General features: G+C 38.8%; 1 protein-coding gene across 1 annotated transcript in view; it reads left to right on the forward strand.

Annotated features, from left to right (window-relative positions):
* PAPSS1 (3'-phosphoadenosine 5'-phosphosulfate synthase 1) overlaps window positions 1-18,986 on the forward strand; it is a 107,365-nt gene that overhangs the window by 75,954 nt on the left and 12,425 nt on the right. The window contains exons 10-11 of the mRNA XM_008576628.1: window positions 1,964-2,232; window positions 11,405-11,634. Of these exons, the coding sequence (XP_008574850.1) occupies window positions 1,964-2,232; window positions 11,405-11,634 (499 nt within the window). The remainder of the gene's footprint in view (window positions 1-1,963; window positions 2,233-11,404; window positions 11,635-18,986) is intronic.

The raw sequence follows: 18,986 nt of genomic DNA on the forward strand, positions 1-18,986 counted from the left end.
TTTTTTTTTTTTTTTTTTTTTTTTTTTGTCTTTTTGTCTTTTTCCGTGTCCGACAACGGATCGCAACCCTCAGTGTTGCCCCCGTACCGGACCGGGGACCGGCAACGGGACCGCAACCCTTGGTGTTGCTCCCGCACCTCGCTCAGCCAGTGAGCGGGAACCGGTCTGTATGTGGGATCCGAACCCTCGGGCGGGAGCGCCGCCGCGCTTCCCAAGCGGCGCACTTATCCAGTGCGCCACCGGGCCGGCCCTGGCTAACTTTTTTTTAAAAATTAACTTTTATCACTTGTTTAGTTTGTTTGCCAGGTTTTGCCATTGTTAAAGTTGGCATATTATTTTGTACTTCTTAACTCACAGTATTTGGGGGCAGAGACTTTGAGACTTTATATTCTATGTCATCAAGCTTTTACCTGCTAGTTTTTTCATGCTACAAATACTGTCACCTGGTGCCTTTGCAATTCCATCAGTCCTTCTGCATTTATTAGTTGGCCTTCTACCATAAGGTATGGTTTCCACTTCTCCTCTTGGTTTATTCATTTGTTTATATTTTTCTGTATGGACTCATGGATTCCTGTCTTACTCAGTGGGTTACAGTCCGTTACTGCTATTATTTACTTTGATGTTTAGCTTGTCCTGGGTTTGGCCATTGGTTGCTTTATCCTTTTGACATATTCCCTTCATTCCTTGAGCACTTCTTTTCTTTATGGCACAAAAAGATGTTTCAGCTCATGTTGTACTTTTCTTGCCCTAGCCCTAAAATCAGCTGTTTACCAAGGAATCCTGGTTTGTTTAAGTGGGGATAGTATTTAGAATGCAAAATGTGGGCTCTAATTTTGCTCAGAATAATTTTAAATGCTCGTATATTTGTATAAGACTTTCTTGTTCTTCATACCTAAAGTGTTATCAGGTATTTTCTGTGTAAAAACCAGTCCTATTTATATATAAAAGGTAACTTGAGAACGTCCCAAAATAATGATAATGCTGTAAATCTTAGATATTATAGGATGTGGTGAAACAAAAATTCCGGTCACGTGGGGTGCCACAGTCTTCCTCCTCTGCCTTTTGTCATGGTGATAGAAGAGGGTCAGAATTGAGAATAGATTAGATATTGTATTATTTGGCTTAAAAATTGTTAGGGGAGGGAGGCTGCTCTTCTCTTCTAGTCAAGCTTGGATTATCATGGCATAATGATGTGCCAGGTGTTGTGAGGGCAGTAAAATACAGAGGTCCTCTTAACTGGATTGTTGCCCTGTCCTGTGAAATTACTCTATGCCCAAAGAACCATGCCTTCTGAGAAAAATCTTCCAGTAGCAATCACCACATAGGAAAGAAGCCAGGGTTGTAAGCAGATGATAGAAAGTTAGCCATTTAACCAATCTAGCAGTTGTCATTGTTTGCATAATAGTCAGAGAAATTGTTGATGCTAAAGCGTAATCCAAAATCCAGGCCTCAGATCACAAAACAAATTAGGATTCTAGTCAAGCAAAGTAATCAGTGTAAGTGAGCATATTTGGATAGTAAGTAAAGTTTTGAAACTATAAATATTTCTACCTTTCTGTCTCCTTTTAATAAAGCAGTGTCTTAGGTCCTATGAATGGCTCAATCTGGTGGGTAACTGAGGCACAGGCCAAGAATTTATGTCTTTTGTGAGAGGTTGAACTGGGATGTTAGGACCGGAAAGTCTGACGATTATCTTATTTCCTATGAATGCAGAAAGTAATTGTTATAATTCCATGATTATTACATTACATATCCTCAGGCTTGTAAGATTTACTTATTATCATATAGTAGAAATATAGGTTATGTTGCCCTGGAGTAAATGGTCAAAGCATATCAGTTTCTGGTTCTGAGCATGAATATATTTGTTTAATCCTAATATCAAGCTTCAAGAAGAATTGCTCATTCTTTGGATGGTAATCTGTTACAAATGTACTGTTCTTAACTCTGGAAAATCTCTTTTCAGATGCAGTCTTTGCATTTCAATTACGCAACCCAGTGCACAACGGACATGCTCTGCTGATGCAAGATACCCATAAGCAGCTTCTGGAGAGGGGCTACCGGCGCCCTGTCCTTCTCCTTCACCCTCTTGGTGGCTGGACAAAAGATGACGATGTTCCTTTGATGTGGCGTATGAAGCAGCATGCTGCAGTGCTGGAGGAAGGAATCCTGAATCCTGAAACAACAGTGGTGGCCATCTTCCCTTCTCCCATGATGTATGCTGGACCAACTGAGGTAGACTACATTCAAGATATTTAGTGCACCAGTGTTGTAGCCACTCTTATACCAAGTAGTGTCACCCCCAACAAACCTGTTGATTTTTCTCTGATGTGTAGGTCTGTTCCAAATATTCAGTAAACCTGGAGTAGTCTCTTGCTCTGTCAGAGATGCTCCCTAAAGGTAGCCCCCAAGAAGCAGCCTTCTTGGGAAAGGGAGAATGGAGAGAGGCTCCTCTTGCTATTTTGGTTTTTGGGCCAGCCATGAAGGAGGGAATGCTCCCTGCAGACAGGGCTGGGTGAGGTTTGGAAGGCGTGGCACAGGACTCCTCTCAAAACTGCTGGCCATGTTACAGTCATAGATCCAACAACATTTATCTTCTACCTTTCACAAAGTCCTTGGTCATTCTCCTCAAGGCACAGGTTTGGTCTGATCTTTGCTTCCTCTGAACTTTAGAAGAGATAAAGAAATTTCGGTGGGAAGAAAAACATGGTATCTTAAAAAAAAAAGTTCAGGAGATGTTCTTCATCTGTTATTTAGCAAAGGACTGGAGTATGATACTCGTAGAGTTAGGAAGTAAAATTGCTTCTTGATATAGTGGGGAGGGTTCTGGAATTCTACTTCATGGTCAAAAGGGATGTTCGAGATATTTTTCTATCCATATATAAATAAGAAGAGGACTTAATTAGGTTTTAGCTTCAAGGCAGGGTAGGCTTTTAAAAAATATTTGTTGGACGAGTCAATAAATCAATGAATGACTTTGAAAACAGTGGGTGGGAAATTCCCAGCCAGCTTCTTGTTGAGTTTTCAAGATAAAGAATGGAATGTACATTATTGCATTCTTTTTCATCCCTGTCTTAAAGGGAGATGAATTCACTGAGATTTATCTGAGAGGCAAACCCTTTTTAAAGTATCCAAATAATTTCCTTGTATATATTCTGTGATGTCTTCCTCCAAAAAAAATTTTTTTAAAAGGGAATCCAAGTGCATTTGGCCATTCTTTGGGATCAAGCCTAAAAATTTTTATTGGAGTTCAGTTATAGAGTTGTACATGAGTACTCTGTTGCCTCTTTATCCAAGAAAAACAGACACACAAAACAGTAACAAGCTAAAAGGTTAAAATGTATTTGACTCTTCTTTTAGATCTAGCCTAAACAATGCATTGAAGCTTCCACACTAGATAAAGCTCCCCATATTCTTCCTTCTTTGTTGGTCTAATATGTTCATAAGAATTGGTCAGGATAGCACTCTCTGTTTACTAGAGACCACCATGACCTTTAGTTCTTGTATCTCAAAGAGGAACTAATTGGGAAATAAAGTAATGATTTTGTTCCAGTAGTTCCCCCAACCTCTCTTTTGCTACTGATGACATCATCATCATTATCATCATCATCATCATCATCATCAGTTACTTTAGGGGAGTCCTTCAATCTGAAGATCTCCTGAATTATAGGATGAAGGTTTTTTTTAATGTGAGAATGACCCAAATGAGTTTAGGGCCATTAATGGGTTTATGATGAATAACCTCATTTAATGCTAGCTAGGAAAGTGAAGGAATTTACCTTCTCTGTTTGGGGCCTGTATTGTCCTCTTTCTGTTTCTTAGTCCTTATCTAAATGTGGAAGAGATGAAAATTTAATAAAGTAAATAATGGATAGATAAATAATAGAAATAATTAGCTATAGTAAAATCTTTCTTGAGAGAATAACACGAAGGGTCAGGCATGCTTCTTTGTCTAAATTAGAAAAGTTTTTATGTCTTCTGACTTCAGAGCCAGGTGTGTTTCTAAAGGAAGGGTCAAAAGTAAAGGCACCTAAAGGTGCATTTTGGTTTACCTTAGAGTCTTCCTCTCTGCAAGACAAAACTAAGTAGTTCATGTTGTAGGGAAGAAGAGATTTCTTTCCTCACCCATCTCTAGGTTCATGGCTGAGGCCCCCACAACAAAGGACAGGTTAACAAGAAAAAAGCATACATATTAATACAATTTTTACGTGACATGGAAGACTCCATAAATGAAGACCCAAAGCAACAGGGAATCCTGTGTATTTATACGCCTAGTTTTGATGAAGCGTGGACAGTGGTGCAGAAGTATGATTGGACAAAGAAGGTATGATGGATAATAAACAGGGTGGAACTTGGCAGGGCCTGTTTGTTCAGATTCTTCTCTGTGTCCCTGTGTCTTCAGAGGTAGGGGCATTTCTTTTCTTCTCCAGGGGAACCTACTTAGGGGAAGGTCAGCTGGGTCTTATGGCCTGCTTCAAGGGACGAGGGGTGAGTGGAAGGTGAGAGCAGCCTTCCTGCTGCTGTTTTCTCAAATGCCGATGTGCCATATTTCAGGATAGCGTTTCTTGAACCCCATCAGTATGCTGACTGTAGAAGGACCTTCCCTGTCCTCTGATTTGACTCGGGTCACTACCTGTAAGAGCACAGTCTAGTAAAAATAATCCAAGACTGTTGATAAGGAGTCCAGGTATGGTTCTGAGCCTGGTTTGCAATCTCAGGTTAGACTTCTTTAGACATGTCTGGACTATGTTTTAGTGCACAGTAAGTGGTTATTTAAAGGATGATTCTATCCAGTTCTATTTTCTAATTTGTCTTATTTTCTTTTAATTTCATATTGAAATATAATACAGTAGTACCACTTATCCATGTTTCAGTTCTGTGGTGTCATGTACCTGCAGTCATCCACAGTCTGAAAATATTAAATGGAAAATTCTAGAAATAATTCATAAGTGTTAAATTATGTGCTATTCTGAGTAGCGTGATAAAATCTTATGCCACCCTGCTCTGTCCCACCTGGGATGTGAATTATTCCTGACATATGGCCAGAAGGTCAGTAGTAGCCTGGTGCTACATCACAGAGCCCACGTCATTCACCTCACTTCATCTCATTAAGCAGGCTTCTTATCTCATGTCATCACAAGAAGAGTGGGTATAGTACAATAAGATATTTTGAGAGAAAGAAATCACATTCACATAACTTGTATATTTATAGTATATTAACTGTTCTATTAATTGTTCTATTTTGTTATTAGTTATTGCCATTAATCTCTTACTGTGCCTAATTTATAAATTAAATTTTATTGTAGATATGTATGTATAGGAAAAAACATAGAATGGTACATATTATTTGGTACTATCCACAGTTCGAGGTGTCCACTGGGGGTCTTAGAATGTATCCCTTGCAGATAAGGGAGACTGTATACATAATACATAGGAAAAAGCATACATTTCATAGGTGAGCAATTGAATCAGTTTTTCCCATTTGAACACAGGCATATAGCCAGCACCCATATTTAAGGAGAAAGACTATAATCAGCACCGAGAATTTTCCCTTCTTCCCCCTCCTGTTCACTACTTGTCCTTCCTCCAGTAGTTGTCACTATCCTCACATTCAACATCACAGGCCCAATTTTGCTTGTGTTTAAGGTTGGGTACACCGGGAGGCAGACTCTGAGAGAGAGAGATTAGGGTTCGGGAAATGTCATTAGGGAGAGCTCTTGGAATCAGTACCTGTGGAAGGGAAGAGAAACAGAGTAGGATTGGGCAGAGGGAGAAGTTGAGCTGCAATTCAGTCTGGTGAAGGCCTCAGTAGACCCCATGGGAGTCTTCTGGAAAGGTCCTTCAGAGGTGTCCTAAGTTGCCTGGGAAATAGGCATTATACCCCTGTGTTGACCAGGGATTGGTCCCCCAGGGAAGGGGGCATACCTTTGGGCACTGCCTCTCTTTTCAACACAGGGAATTTCTAAAGAGGGCTGACAGCTGCTGGGTGTCTGCTGGTAGCACTCCCAGGAGTTGGGGGGAATAATCCTTCTTCCTGAAGGGGATCTGGGCGTTGCATCCCAGCATTCAGTCCAGCCTGTTTTAATACTTTCTGTAACTGAAATCATGCAGTATATACTCTTCTGTGTCTGGCTTCCTTCACTTTACATTGTGCTTGTGAAACTCACCTGTATTGTGTGTAGTTAGTGGTAGATTGTTTACTCTCAATACTGTGAAGCGTTCCATTGTGCGATGATACCCAGTACTGTTGAGGGGTGGTGGGAGGGAGGGCAAAGGAGCTAGGGGCTCTGGGTGCCTACACAGAGCTCCCAGGTTTCCAGGAAGCGTGTAAAGGCACATTAAAGTTGTATCTGCCTCTAGATCTGTCTGGAGTGTCAGTTGTGAGTTAAGATGTGTGGTTCTTGTCAGGAAACCTCAGATCTGGTGCATGGGCAAAAGGCAAATTTTAACTTCTGAATTTTAAAAGAATAAACTTTAGAAATTCTAATAAACATCTTAATATTTTAAACTGTTAAATGTTTTAATGTTTATGTCCTGGCAGGATTTAACCTGTTAGATTGAGTGGCTTATAAAAACTATCGTTTCTTTTTCTCTAGTGCCTCTTGTGTGTTTGACTTGATTTGGCTTATTTGCAGTGAAGAATTTTTTGTAATAAAAAAAATACTCTCATTTTTGTAGCTTTTCCAGTGACATCAGGAAAAAGTCTGCCAGTAATGCTTATTTGCCAACTAATAATAATGGAATCAAAACAATAACTCTTCCTTTAATCGTTTTCTGCAGGTCATTTAGAAGGCATTGGTACCAGATTTATTTCCTTAGCACAAATGCTTTTCAGAACAATGAACAGCTGTTAAGCCTATTTGGTTATCAACAGGATGTTCCTGATTTTCCAGTCTATAAAGACTTAATGGCTTGATTCCTAAATTCCATTTTAAGAGTGGAGGAGAGGGGATGTGGAAGGAGAGTTAACTTTCTAACGCTAAAATGGTATTACGTATATGCATTTTTATCTTCGTGAGGTATCAATTGACTATGCAGGAAATTCTGTTTGTCTCATCTCACTAAATACTAAATCCATTTTTGTAAAGGACAAATAATGCGTTCTAAGACTTGCTACTTGAAAGTGCTGAAAGTAAGGTGTATTTGGGAATGTGGGTACAAATTCCCTGAAATATGATGGTTCAACTTAATGTTTTTTGACTTTACGATGCATTTATCAGATGTCACCCCATTGTATGTAGAGAGCATCTGTATATACAACTAACAGCAACATCCTGGGTTTGTGAAATTTTAATGAGGATCCAGATCTAGGACAGCCTGACTCAAGTTTGTATTCTTAACCAGATACATCATTGCTGAAGGCGGACTTGGCATTCTCTTGATTAAAGCATATTAACTTTTCAGTAGGTTGTAAGCTGATTCACAACAGGGTTCCTGGAAGAGTTACATGTGCTTAGTTTATTCAAGTCTGTTACCATTTTAAAAGTATTCTCATAGGAGAACCATTCACTAAAATGTAAATTGAATTCATTCAAGTCACCTGCAGGAGAATGTTGATCCATGTTTGGTCTGTTTACATTTAATTAACTCATATAACCTCTAGAAGAAGTCAAAGAGGCAATTCAGTTTTCTGGCAATTCTACAAGACTTGAAATTAGAACTGGCTACCGCCACCAATATGCTCTATGACCCTGGTAAGGTGCTTAATTTTTATGGACTTCAATTTTCTCTCTTGTTTTAAAAGGGAAGAAGGGGTTGGATTAAATGATCTGAGCTTCCTTTCATATTAAAATTAAGTCATACATTCCCAATTTACCGATCTTTTTTGATAGACGTAAATATTTAATGAACAAATTAAGTTTACTTAAGTTCACAGAACTTATACTACCCTTCTAGTTTAACTCAGTGTAACTAGCTTTTAATTTGCATGAGAGAAAAGATTTTCCATTTAAGTGGAGTTGCAAAATGATTGATTGATTATGAAATTCTGACTGACCCCTTGGTAAAAATTCTGAGTCTGAACTAGCAGAGGTCCTGTGTGTATCTACTGTGTAGGGGCAGAGGGGAATGACCAGAATTTACATGAAGAGCTGAATCTGAGGGTGGGTGGAAGAAGAGGTAGCATCTATGTAGGGAACAAATGTCTGTTAGCATCACACTTTGCTATCTTGTTCATACAGGACTGTTGCAGCTCATTGCAAGCAGAAGCAGTGCTATGGTAGAGAAAGGTGTAGTTACACCCTGGGGTCCTCTCTTTTCAGCTGGCAAGTGGGGGAAGAGAACTAGGATTGTGCCAGGGAGTCTTTTTAATGAGCCACCTTTGGAAGTGCTGCATATATCCCTTTGGTTCTCATTCCTTGAGCTGGGACTTATGCCACACTGCAAGGGAGGATGGGAATTGTATTAAACTGTGCATTTATGTAGAAGGGTGGAACAAAATGCATAGAAACACAGGAATATGGAAAACTCAGCAAGTGGAGAAAAAATCAAGGCAATTATTATTGCTGGGAAAAATAAATTGTATGAGGGGGGCATAAGGTAATAATAATGGCTAACATTTGTTGTGTACTTATTGTGTACCAAGTACTATTCAAAGTCCTCATGTTTCATTTATTAATTTTCTTAAAAATTCTATGAGATAAATACCATTGTAATCCCCATTTTACAGATGACTATTGTTTTTACCAAAAATGCTGATACCACTGTATTTATTGAGTAAATGGGGAATAAGGAGAGTGGAGTAAGAGCCAAACATCATCTTTTATAGTAGGAAATCTAAATGATGTGGAAATAATGTCTATATTATATAATATCTAAAATTAAACAGTCAAGATAAAGCAGCATAAGCATGCTGTTTGGAAATATGGAGGTAAATACCAGTAGAAACAACTTAAAAAGCGGAAACCCCTCAGGGTGAACAATTCAAATATGGACGTATGGGATTGTCCTCTTACTGTTGCATTTTCTAAACTATGGTGGTAAGAATATAAGTACCTGGTATAAAAGAAACTATCAAGAGAGATAAATGAAAACAAAACAATAAAAAATGTTTTGTTTACTTATGTGTAGTGGTCATCATTTATACCCTATTTTAGAACATTGATGGTTATGTAAATCACTTAATAATAGAGTTTTACACTGAAAGGGAGCTAAGACCAAATTTCTAGGCCTGGGTTTTTCGTAAACTTTATTGACTAAGTCACTTAACCTTTGGGGGCTTTATGTTCTTCAGATTTTAATGAGAATGTTGAACTAGAGATGATCTCTTACAGTCACATAAAGTTCTAAAGTTCCACTGTTCTAGGTGTTAGACTAATTTTTGTTTTTAAACAATAGGTCTTTTTTAAATCAGTGTTTAGAATTCCTTTTCAGACATCTCGAGGGTTTCTTGCTCTGTGGAGTTTGGTACTTGAGAATTACCATATTCCTTTGGTAATGTTATATCTTCTTGTTTATTTATAGTTCTAGTATTGTTATGTTGATGTTTGGTCATCTGGTAGAACACTTAATTCTTTTATCACTCTGGAGTGGGTTAGGAGGGGGAAGTCTTCCTCCTCTGTAGGTTCTGCTGGTGACTTTTCTTTTAAAAAAAACAAGTAATCAATTAAAAAATGGGCAAAGGAGATGAATAGACATTTTTCAAAGGAAGACATACAAATGACCAACAGGTACATGAAAAAATGTTCAGCATTACTGTTCATCAGAGAATGCAGATAAAAACCACATTGTGATATCATTTCACCCCAGTTAGACTGGCTATTATTAAAAAGATTGAGAATAACAAATGCTGGCAAGGATGCAGGGAAAAGGGAGCTCTTCTACACTGTTGGTGGGACTGTAAATTAACACAGCCATTATGGAAAACAGTATGGAGTTTTCTCAGACAACTACAGATAGAGCTGCCTTATGATCCAGCAGTCTCACTACTGGGATTATATCCAAAAGAATGGCATCATGTCAAAGGGATATCTGCACTCCCATGTTCATTGCAGCCCTGTTTACAATAGCCAAGATATGAAAACAACCCAAGTATCCTTTGACAACTGGATAAAGAAAATGTGGTATATATACACAATGGAATACTGCTCAGCCAGAAAACAGAATGAAATTCTACCATTTGCAGCAACGTGGATGAGTCTGGAAAAAATTATGTTAAGTGAAGTAAGCCAGACAAAGGAACAGAAATACTGCTTGTTCTCACTCATAACTGGCTGCTAGGAAGGAACGAGTGGAGGGAGGGAGGAAGGAATGAAGGAAAGAAAGAAAAGACCACAACGATACATTGAACTTTCAGAAGGAGAGAACAATCTTAAGAATGCTAGAGGGGCCGGCCCCGAGGCTCACTCGGGAGAGTACGGCGCTGGGAGCGCCGAGGCCGCAGGTTCGGATCCTATATAGGGATGGCCGGTGTGCTCACTAGCTGAGCTTGGTGCGGGTGACACCAAGCCAAGGGTTATGATCCCCTTACCGGTCACACACACACACATAAAAAAAAAAAAAAAAAAAAAGAATGCTAGAGATGGGGGGTTTGGGAAGTGATAGGTCTGGTAAAGGGCATAAAGAAATACCATGATTTGTAAGAATGAATATGCTAATAATAAAAAAATTAAAAATAGGTCTTAATGTGAAAGTATAGTCCTCATGGTTTTTTTTGTTTTTGGTGTCTGGCTGGTATGGGGCTCTGAACCCTTGACCTTGGTGTTATAAGGCTGTGCTCTAACCACCTGAGCTAACCAGTCAGACTCATTCTTCAGAGCTAGTTCTGGATGCAGCATTGTTTTTTACTCACATTCAATCCCTTCTTTTGTTCTTGCCTCAGTAGTAGTCACTTAGTTATGTGATTTTCTCAGTACCAGTTTGTGTAAGTACTCATATAACTTTTCATTTTCATCCAGTAGATTTTTTTAACTGTTAAAGTGCGATATAGAGAAAAGTTCACAAATCATAAGTGTACATACAGCTCAGTGAACTTTTACAGAGAACACAAGCTGATTACCAGCACCCACATCCTGGGTCAAGACACAGAAGCCCCCTGCAGTTACTCTCCTTCAATGGTCAGCCGCTGTCCTGACTTCTAACTTCATAGATTGGATATTGAACTGTATAAATGACCTCTGGTCATTTTGTAAAATACACGTAGACACGTATGTACATTCACCTATCTCTTATAAGTAAATAATACATATATATATATATATATATATCCATACACATTAATGCTTTTAGTTTTTCGGATTTTGGTGGGTTTCTTGTGTCTCTGGCTTCCCAAGATACGCTTAAATTTTTTGAGATTTCCTACTGATAGCTAATGATTAGATAAAAAGCATATGCATTTATTATCCATTTACTACTTCTAAGTACTTGGTCATAAAAGCATTGTTATCTAAAACGAACACTTTTATTCCAGGTCCAATGGCATTGCAGAGCACGGATGGTTGCAGGAGCCAATTTTTACATTGTTGGACGAGACCCTGCTGGCATGCCTCATCCAGAAACAGGGAAAGATCTTTATGAGCCAACTCATGGTGCCAAAGTGCTGACAATGGCCCCTGGCCTAATCACCTTGGAAATAGTTCCCTTTCGAGTTGCAGCTTACAACAAGAAAAAGAAGCGTATGGACTACTATGACTCTGAACAGTAAGTTTTATATCCTCTGCTCAAATCTGTAAACACTCTGAGGTCTGTGCTGCTTCCTGGGCTTTAGTGTACTGTCTCATGTATTAAAAACAGCTATACTGGTGACAGGCTTTGTTGTATCCTTTTCAGAGAAAGGTTTCAGAGAAACCCAGGAAGCTAATTTCTCAATATTCTAGAAGTTAGAAATAATAATTCAATCTAGTTTTATGGTTTATGGTTTCAGGAATCTTGTTGTGAAGTCTTTAAGGGCAGTATTGACATTTTTATGCCTACCACGGTCTTCTGTAGCTTACTGAACATATAGAAGTAGTCCAAGGACTTAGTGATGATTACTTCTGTAAACCCAAGGCATCTATGTATGGAGAGAGAGTTTAGGTAATATTTGTGCAATCACTATATGACAGGCACTGTCCTAATTATTTACTGGTATTAAATTATCTCCCACAACAATGTATAAGATAGGTGCTGTTATCCCCATTTTGTAGATGAGTAGTCTGAGGCACATAAAGATCAAATAACTTGTGTAATGTCCCAGAACTGGTAAATGGCAGCCCAGCAATTGAACCAGAGTCTGTGCTCCTAATCACTAACAGCACAACCTCTTTCTTCAAAGATCTTAGGAGGGGTGAAAAATAAAACTTTTAGTACAAATTATCGGTATTGAGCATATATCTATCTTCCTTTGACAAAATTGTATTAAATTCTAACTATAGGTAATATCTATAGGTAGTATAGATATTAGAGTTAAGTTTAAAGTGGTATCATGAAACTGTAGAATCTGAAGTTATGGGTTCTAACCCCATTCTTGCTGTGTGATTTGAGTTTCCTAAGTCTTTTCTGTCCTTGTTTCCATCTCTTTGGGATGGTGGTAGTGGATGAAGTGATTCCCTCCCAACTCAAAATCTGTAGTCCTTTCCACCATCTGTAGCACTTAGTTATTTTTACACCTTAGTAGGTGCTTGTATATGAGAGTCGTTTTGCTGATTAACCTTTATTTAGTACACCTGTTTTTTTTTTTAGTACAACTTATGATTCACATAGCAAGTAAAACATATAATTTTATTTAATTTACATTTTTATCAATGTCAATTCTACTGAGAGGTACTAACTGAAAATTGACTACGGCCTAGAAAACTTTAATTTGAAAACTCTCATTCTTTATCCTATGGCACTTTATAGTTGGCTTCGTGTTTAGGAATCATGCTGACTGTGATCCTATGTCCTTATTTGGTGTGGCCCATTTTGTAATGGTGAGGACAAGAAAGAAAAAGAAATCTCTTAAAAATTAAAACCACATTCTCTTATTTCTAATAGGGACATAAAGTTTGTTATCGTTTAATTTTGAGATAAATGATACGGTGTCTGGATAAAGAAATACTGTTGTTATCAGTGGAAAATGGGGGGACTTGTTGGTTTTTCATTTAATAACATAAATAGTTCTGGAGACAGCGCACACCTTTAGGTGATAGCAGGCTTTTCTGAGTGATAAACCATAGCTAAAATACAGGGAAGTCTTATGACAGTTGAGTGAGAACAGAAAAGGCTTTCGTAACCGGTGCAGCAAGTGTAAAAGGACTCCCAGCTGTCCCTGTGGCCCAGCTGTGGAATTGAAGACAGGAGCTCTGCTAGTCTATGTTTTCTGAAGATCTGAAATGTGGCCCAGATTCTGGTTTATTTCTGAACCACACCAGAAGAAGAATTTGTAACAAAACAGAATATTTTTACCCTGTACAAAATCAGGTTTGCCAACACCTAGAAATAATTCTAAATCATGTGGGCTTTTTCTCCTTTAAAAATTATATATTTATATCTGTATGTACAAGTGTACTTCAAAAAGTTCATGGTAAAATGGATTTAAAAGATAATATGAATCCTTCCCTGAGTTTTCTTTTCTTTTTTTTTTGGCAACTGGCTGGTATGGGGATCTGAACACCTGACCTTGGTGTTTTCCATGAACTTTTTGAAATACCCTCGTATGTGTGTATATGTATGTGCATATATGTGTGTATATATACTTCTATGCAATGGGGATACATTCTGAGAAATGCATAGTCAGGTGATTTCATCTTTGTGCGAACATCATAAGAGGTACTTACACAAACCTAGATGGTATAGCCTACTGCACACCTAGGCTACAAACCTGTACAACATGTTACTGTATTGAATACTGCAGGCAAATGTAACACAATGATAAGTACTCATATTGTGTCTAAACATAGAAAAGGTACAGTAAAAATATGTAGGACCACCATTGTATGTGCCTGTTGTTGACTGAAAAGTCACTATGTGGCACATGACTATGCACATACATACACGCTACAATTTCACTGTCTAAAAAATGCAGCTATAAAAGTGATGTGTTAAGAGTTGTAAATTGACTTTTTCTACCAAAGGGTGGGTGCCTTAGGAGCTTTTAAAAAAGAATTTTAAGAAAAAAGCAATTATAATAAACTTTGAGCTATATTACCACAAAAGGTGAAACCTTAAAACTAAATTATTAAGGAAAGTAAAAAAAGTTTTGGGTACAGTCCTCCCCTTTTGTGGTAAAATTATGTATGCCATTGTCAAAGATTCTAATCACTTAGTCTGGGGAGATGCCTACATATTGGTAATTCTCTTAAATGTTCCCACCCTAAAACCCCTGAGGGAAGATAGCAAGGCCTTCCTACAAGTCTATAAAGCATACAGTGTCAGCGATGGAATGCTGGGCCCAGCAATGTTTTACTTTTCTCTCAGTGTGCAGTATATCTGTTTAGTTTGTGTAGAAAAGATTGTGAGCATAATCTTGTTCTGAAAGTTAGAATTAACTGTGTTGAGTAACTTATATAGAAGCAAGGGAGAGCAAGAAGAGAGAAATAAAAAATCATAAATCATTCTGTTAGTGGCTAAATACTTAAATCTTAGGTAAGTTTCCATTATGATGAGTTAAGAAAACAAAACTAAAAAGAGTTGAGGTTTTCTTTTTTTTACACTTTTTGTGCTGATATGTTTCATTACTGTGGCCTCTTTGCATGATCAGCTGGTTTAATCACATGCAGGACCCTAAAACTCATCTGTATGTGGTTGACCGGTGTGCTGGTAAGCCCTTGATAACTTTGATGTTTTGTTAAATCTGTGTAGTATTGCTTTAAGTCTCTCTTTTAATCATTCAAAAGCTAAGTAATTACATCAGTTCTCATAAGATTTTCCAAAGATGAATTCTATATTAGTTGCATGAGTGGCTTGTTTTCTTGGAATTTTTTTCGGGTTACCAAATCTTAATAAGTTGTAACTTGGTTTAAAACTGCCTTAGTTTTCTAACTTTTTATATTTGTGTTCAAATATAATTAAGTTCATGAGAATATGTTGGAAAGTGATTAAAATTTTAGGGCAAGGCAATAGCCTTTGATGTAGTGAGAAAACAGTTATTAATTATGCACATATGAGGTTGCCTTATGTTTGATTAATGGATGTTACTCAGTGCCAGCTTTTTTGTTATTAATGATTTTGTACTTTTGATTTGATTAAATACCAGTGTAAGACAAGGCTTAGGGGAAAAAACAGAAACTTTATGAATACTTAAGGCATGAAATCTTCCTATTATGGGTAGGAGTTATGATAAAAATCATCTGTTTACATTTAGGAAGGTAAGGAGGTTCAAATTAGCTGTAATAGTGATTCAAGGAAATTTAGTTCTAGGACTACAGGGTTAAAGCCCATTCTTTCAGATATTGCAAACAAACTTTCAGAGATAATTCAGTTCTCTTACTGGTACTTTTTTCCTCTTTTATAAAGTAAATCTTTGTATTTGAGGAGATAAATGCAAAATTACTCAGATTATTTAAATAGCAGACTCAAAAAAAGAGACACAGGGTACATATGAATGACAGTGCTTTGTAGAAAGGGATAAATGAAGGGCTAGGTAGACATAAATGTTTGTCATTTGGTGATTTCCACATTTTCAGTAGAGTATTTCTTTTATGTTTTTAATGCTAGAGTACACCTTAAATCATGTACTGTTAGTGTCAGTTTTAAAAACACTCTAATCATAGGTATCCTTTAAGGCTTTTTCAGATATTCTTCCCTTCTGTTATATACTTTCTGCAGGAGAGCTCATCTATTCCTGTGGTTTCTATACAGTGACTCTTAAACCCATATGTCAGTGTTTCCCAGTTACTAATTGTATTAGTTTCTATCACCATGTAACAAATCACCACAAACTTTAATGGCTTAAAACCACACCTGCTTGTTACCTCACACACAGTTCCTTAGGTCAGAAGACTGGTGGGTTTGACAGGATTCTCAGGCCAGGATGGGCCCTTATGTGAAGGCTGTGGAAAGAATCCACTTCCAATTTGATCCTCGTTAGCAGAATTCAGTTCCTTATAGTGGTAGAACTGAGGTCCCTGTCTTTATACTGGCTATTGGCTAAGGATTAGTCTCTGCTTCTAGAGCTACTTTAGGTTCTTCTTCGTGGGCCCCTCCATCTCAGCAGTAGAACCTCCCTCACATTGAATCCCTGTCACGCATCAGATCTCTCTGACAACCCTTCTGCTACCAGTCAGTAAAATTCTTTGCTTTTAAAGGGCTCAAGTGCTTAGGTTAGGCCCGCCCAGATAATTTTACTATTTTAAGGTCAACTGATTAGTGACTTTAATTGCATGTGCAAAATCTTTTTTGCCATGCAAAAACATATCATGGTAATAACACCAGGGGGCAAAGGTCATTGGGGCCCTTTTAGAATTTTGCCTGCCACACTAGTGGACATTCCTACTTAGATTTCTTGATATTACTTAAAATGCCTGGAACCAACTTTACCTTTACCCTCATAATATCTCCAGATCTTAAATTTCTTTAGATATTTGTTCTTCCCTTTATATAGAACCTTAAAGTCCTTTATCCTTTTACCTCACTCTTCACCTCCAAATCTTGTCATGTTCCCCGTAGAAATACTTCTCGTGTGCATTCTTTTCTTTCCCTTTCTTGCCACATAGTCTTTGTAATACACAAGTATTTCTGTTAGGGTATTTGGGAACTTTTCCATTAATTCATAAAATGCTTTGCTTTTTTATTACTTTTGATGTTTCTTTTGAAAACTTGTAAAAGTCTGACTATAACTGCATGTATTTACTGGTGAGTCTCATCCTGTACTTGTAGATTTTGCACTCATTTTATTGTGGGGAATTGCTTCATGACTATTATAGATAAGATCTAGTTTAAAATCTATTGTGTTGCCTTTGTTTTAATACACATTTGAATCATAATTAGGGGTAGGTGGTATTACTATGTATATTTTCAAAAATGAAATTATATTTTACGTATACTGCATCTTGTTTCAGAGTCAATATCTTACACTGAAATTAGTAGAAAACTTTGACTTTGCTATGCATTCTTCACTTATTTACTACTTACTAAATCTTTACAATGCACATGCCATTGCTAGGTGTGGGCACTTATAGTTGGAAAGAGGCAGATATTGCCATTGCCCTCATGGGACTTAAATTCTAGGGAAGAAGACAGACAAACCACTGATAACACAATTAAGGATGGTAAGTGCTTTGTAGAGGAATGTGGGAAACTGCTGGCACTTGTCTGACCAAGTCTAGGATATCAGGAATGGCTTCCTGGAGCAAGTGATGTTTGGACTGAGCTCCAAGATATTCCCTTGGTGAAGAAGGGAATATTATAGTCTGTTTTAGTCCGTTTTGTGTTGCTATAACAGAATACCTGAGACTGGGTAATTTATAAAGGAAAGAGGTTTATTTGGCTTACGATTCTGGGACAGCTGCATCTGGCAGGGGCCTCAGGCTGCTCCTACTCATGCCAGAAAAGCTGGCAGGTGCAAGCAGATCACATGGTGAGAGGAAGCAAGAGAGACAGAGAGGAGGTGCCAGGATCCTATAAACAACAAGCTCTTGCGGGAACTAATAGAGCGAGAACTCACTCATTACTCCCTCCTCCCCCAGGGAGAGCATTAATCCATTCATGAGGGATCTGCCCCAATGACTCAATCAGTTTCCAACACTGCCACATTGGAGATCAAATTTCCACGTGAGTTTTGGAGGGACAGCACATCCAAACTCCATCATTCCGCCCCTGGCCCCCCAAAACTCAAGTCACTCTCACATACAAAATACAATCATTCTATCCCAACAGTCCCCAAAATCTTAGCTTGCTCCAGCATCAACTTAAAAGTCCAAAGTCTCATCTGAGACAAAAAGCAAAAGTCCTTTTAAGAGCCTTCCAAAAGTAGGCTCTTAAAAGCAACCTGTGAACCTGAAAAACAAAACCAAATTTATCTACTGCCAAGATACAATGGTGAAACAGGCATTGTGTACACATTCCCATTCCAAAAGGAATAGGCCAGAAGAAAGGAAAAACAGGCCCCAAACAAGTCTGAAACCCAGCAGGCCAGACATTATGTCTTAAAGCTCCAAAATAATGTTCTTTGACTCCAAGTCCTGCATCCTGGGCACAATTGGGCATCTGGGCCCCCAAAGCATGGGGCAGCCCAATCCCCACAGCTCTGCCAGGCACAGCCCAGGGCTGCGTTGGTGCCTGCAGCTTTTCCAGGCTGGTGTTGCACATTGCCAGTGGCCCTGCAGTTCTGGGGTCCTGGCGGCAGCCCTGTTGCCTTGGCTCTTCTAGACATTTCCCTGGTGGGGGCTCCCTATGGGGGCTGTGACCCAGCATTCCTGCTTGGCATTGCTCTAGTAGATGATCTCTGCAGTGGCTCCACCCCTGCGGCAGGTCTCTGCCTGGGCCCCCAGGCTTTTCCATACATCCTCTGGAATCTGGGTGGAGGCTGCCATGCCTCCACTGCTCTCATGTCCTGCCGGCCTGCAGACTTAACACGATGTGGACACCACTGAGGTTTCAGGCCTTTACTCTCCAGGGCTGCTGCACAAACCACACTTGGGGCCACTCCAGCCGGAGCAGCTGGGATGCAGGGAGCAGGATCCCGAGGCACCCAGGTCTGTCCTCCAGGATAACTCAATCCTTCTAAGCCTCAGGGTCAGTGATGGGTGGGGCACCCTTCCAGACTTCTGAAATACCTGCAGGGCCTTCCTCTCATTTTCTATGCTATTAGCATCTGACTGCCTCACCACCAAGATAATGTCTTTAGCAACCAGTTTATCTGCTTCACCCTTGCATTGTTCGCTGGCTCTCCATTTCTTTGCAGCCATGGCCAGGCTGCAAATTTTCCAAATCTTTATGCTCTGATTCCCTTTTAAATTCTGGCTTTACATCATGATTTTGCCACCGTAACTCAGAGTAGGCTCTTAAAAGCAACCATGAAGCTTCCTTAATGCTTTGCTGCTTAGAAATTTCTTCTGCCAGATACTCTGGTTCACAACTCTTAAGTCCCTCCT

This window comes from Galeopterus variegatus, unplaced genomic scaffold (assembly GCF_000696425.1).
Source record: "Galeopterus variegatus unplaced genomic scaffold, G_variegatus-3.0.2 Scaffold1377, whole genome shotgun sequence".
Taxonomy (NCBI): domain Eukaryota; kingdom Metazoa; phylum Chordata; class Mammalia; order Dermoptera; family Cynocephalidae; genus Galeopterus; species Galeopterus variegatus.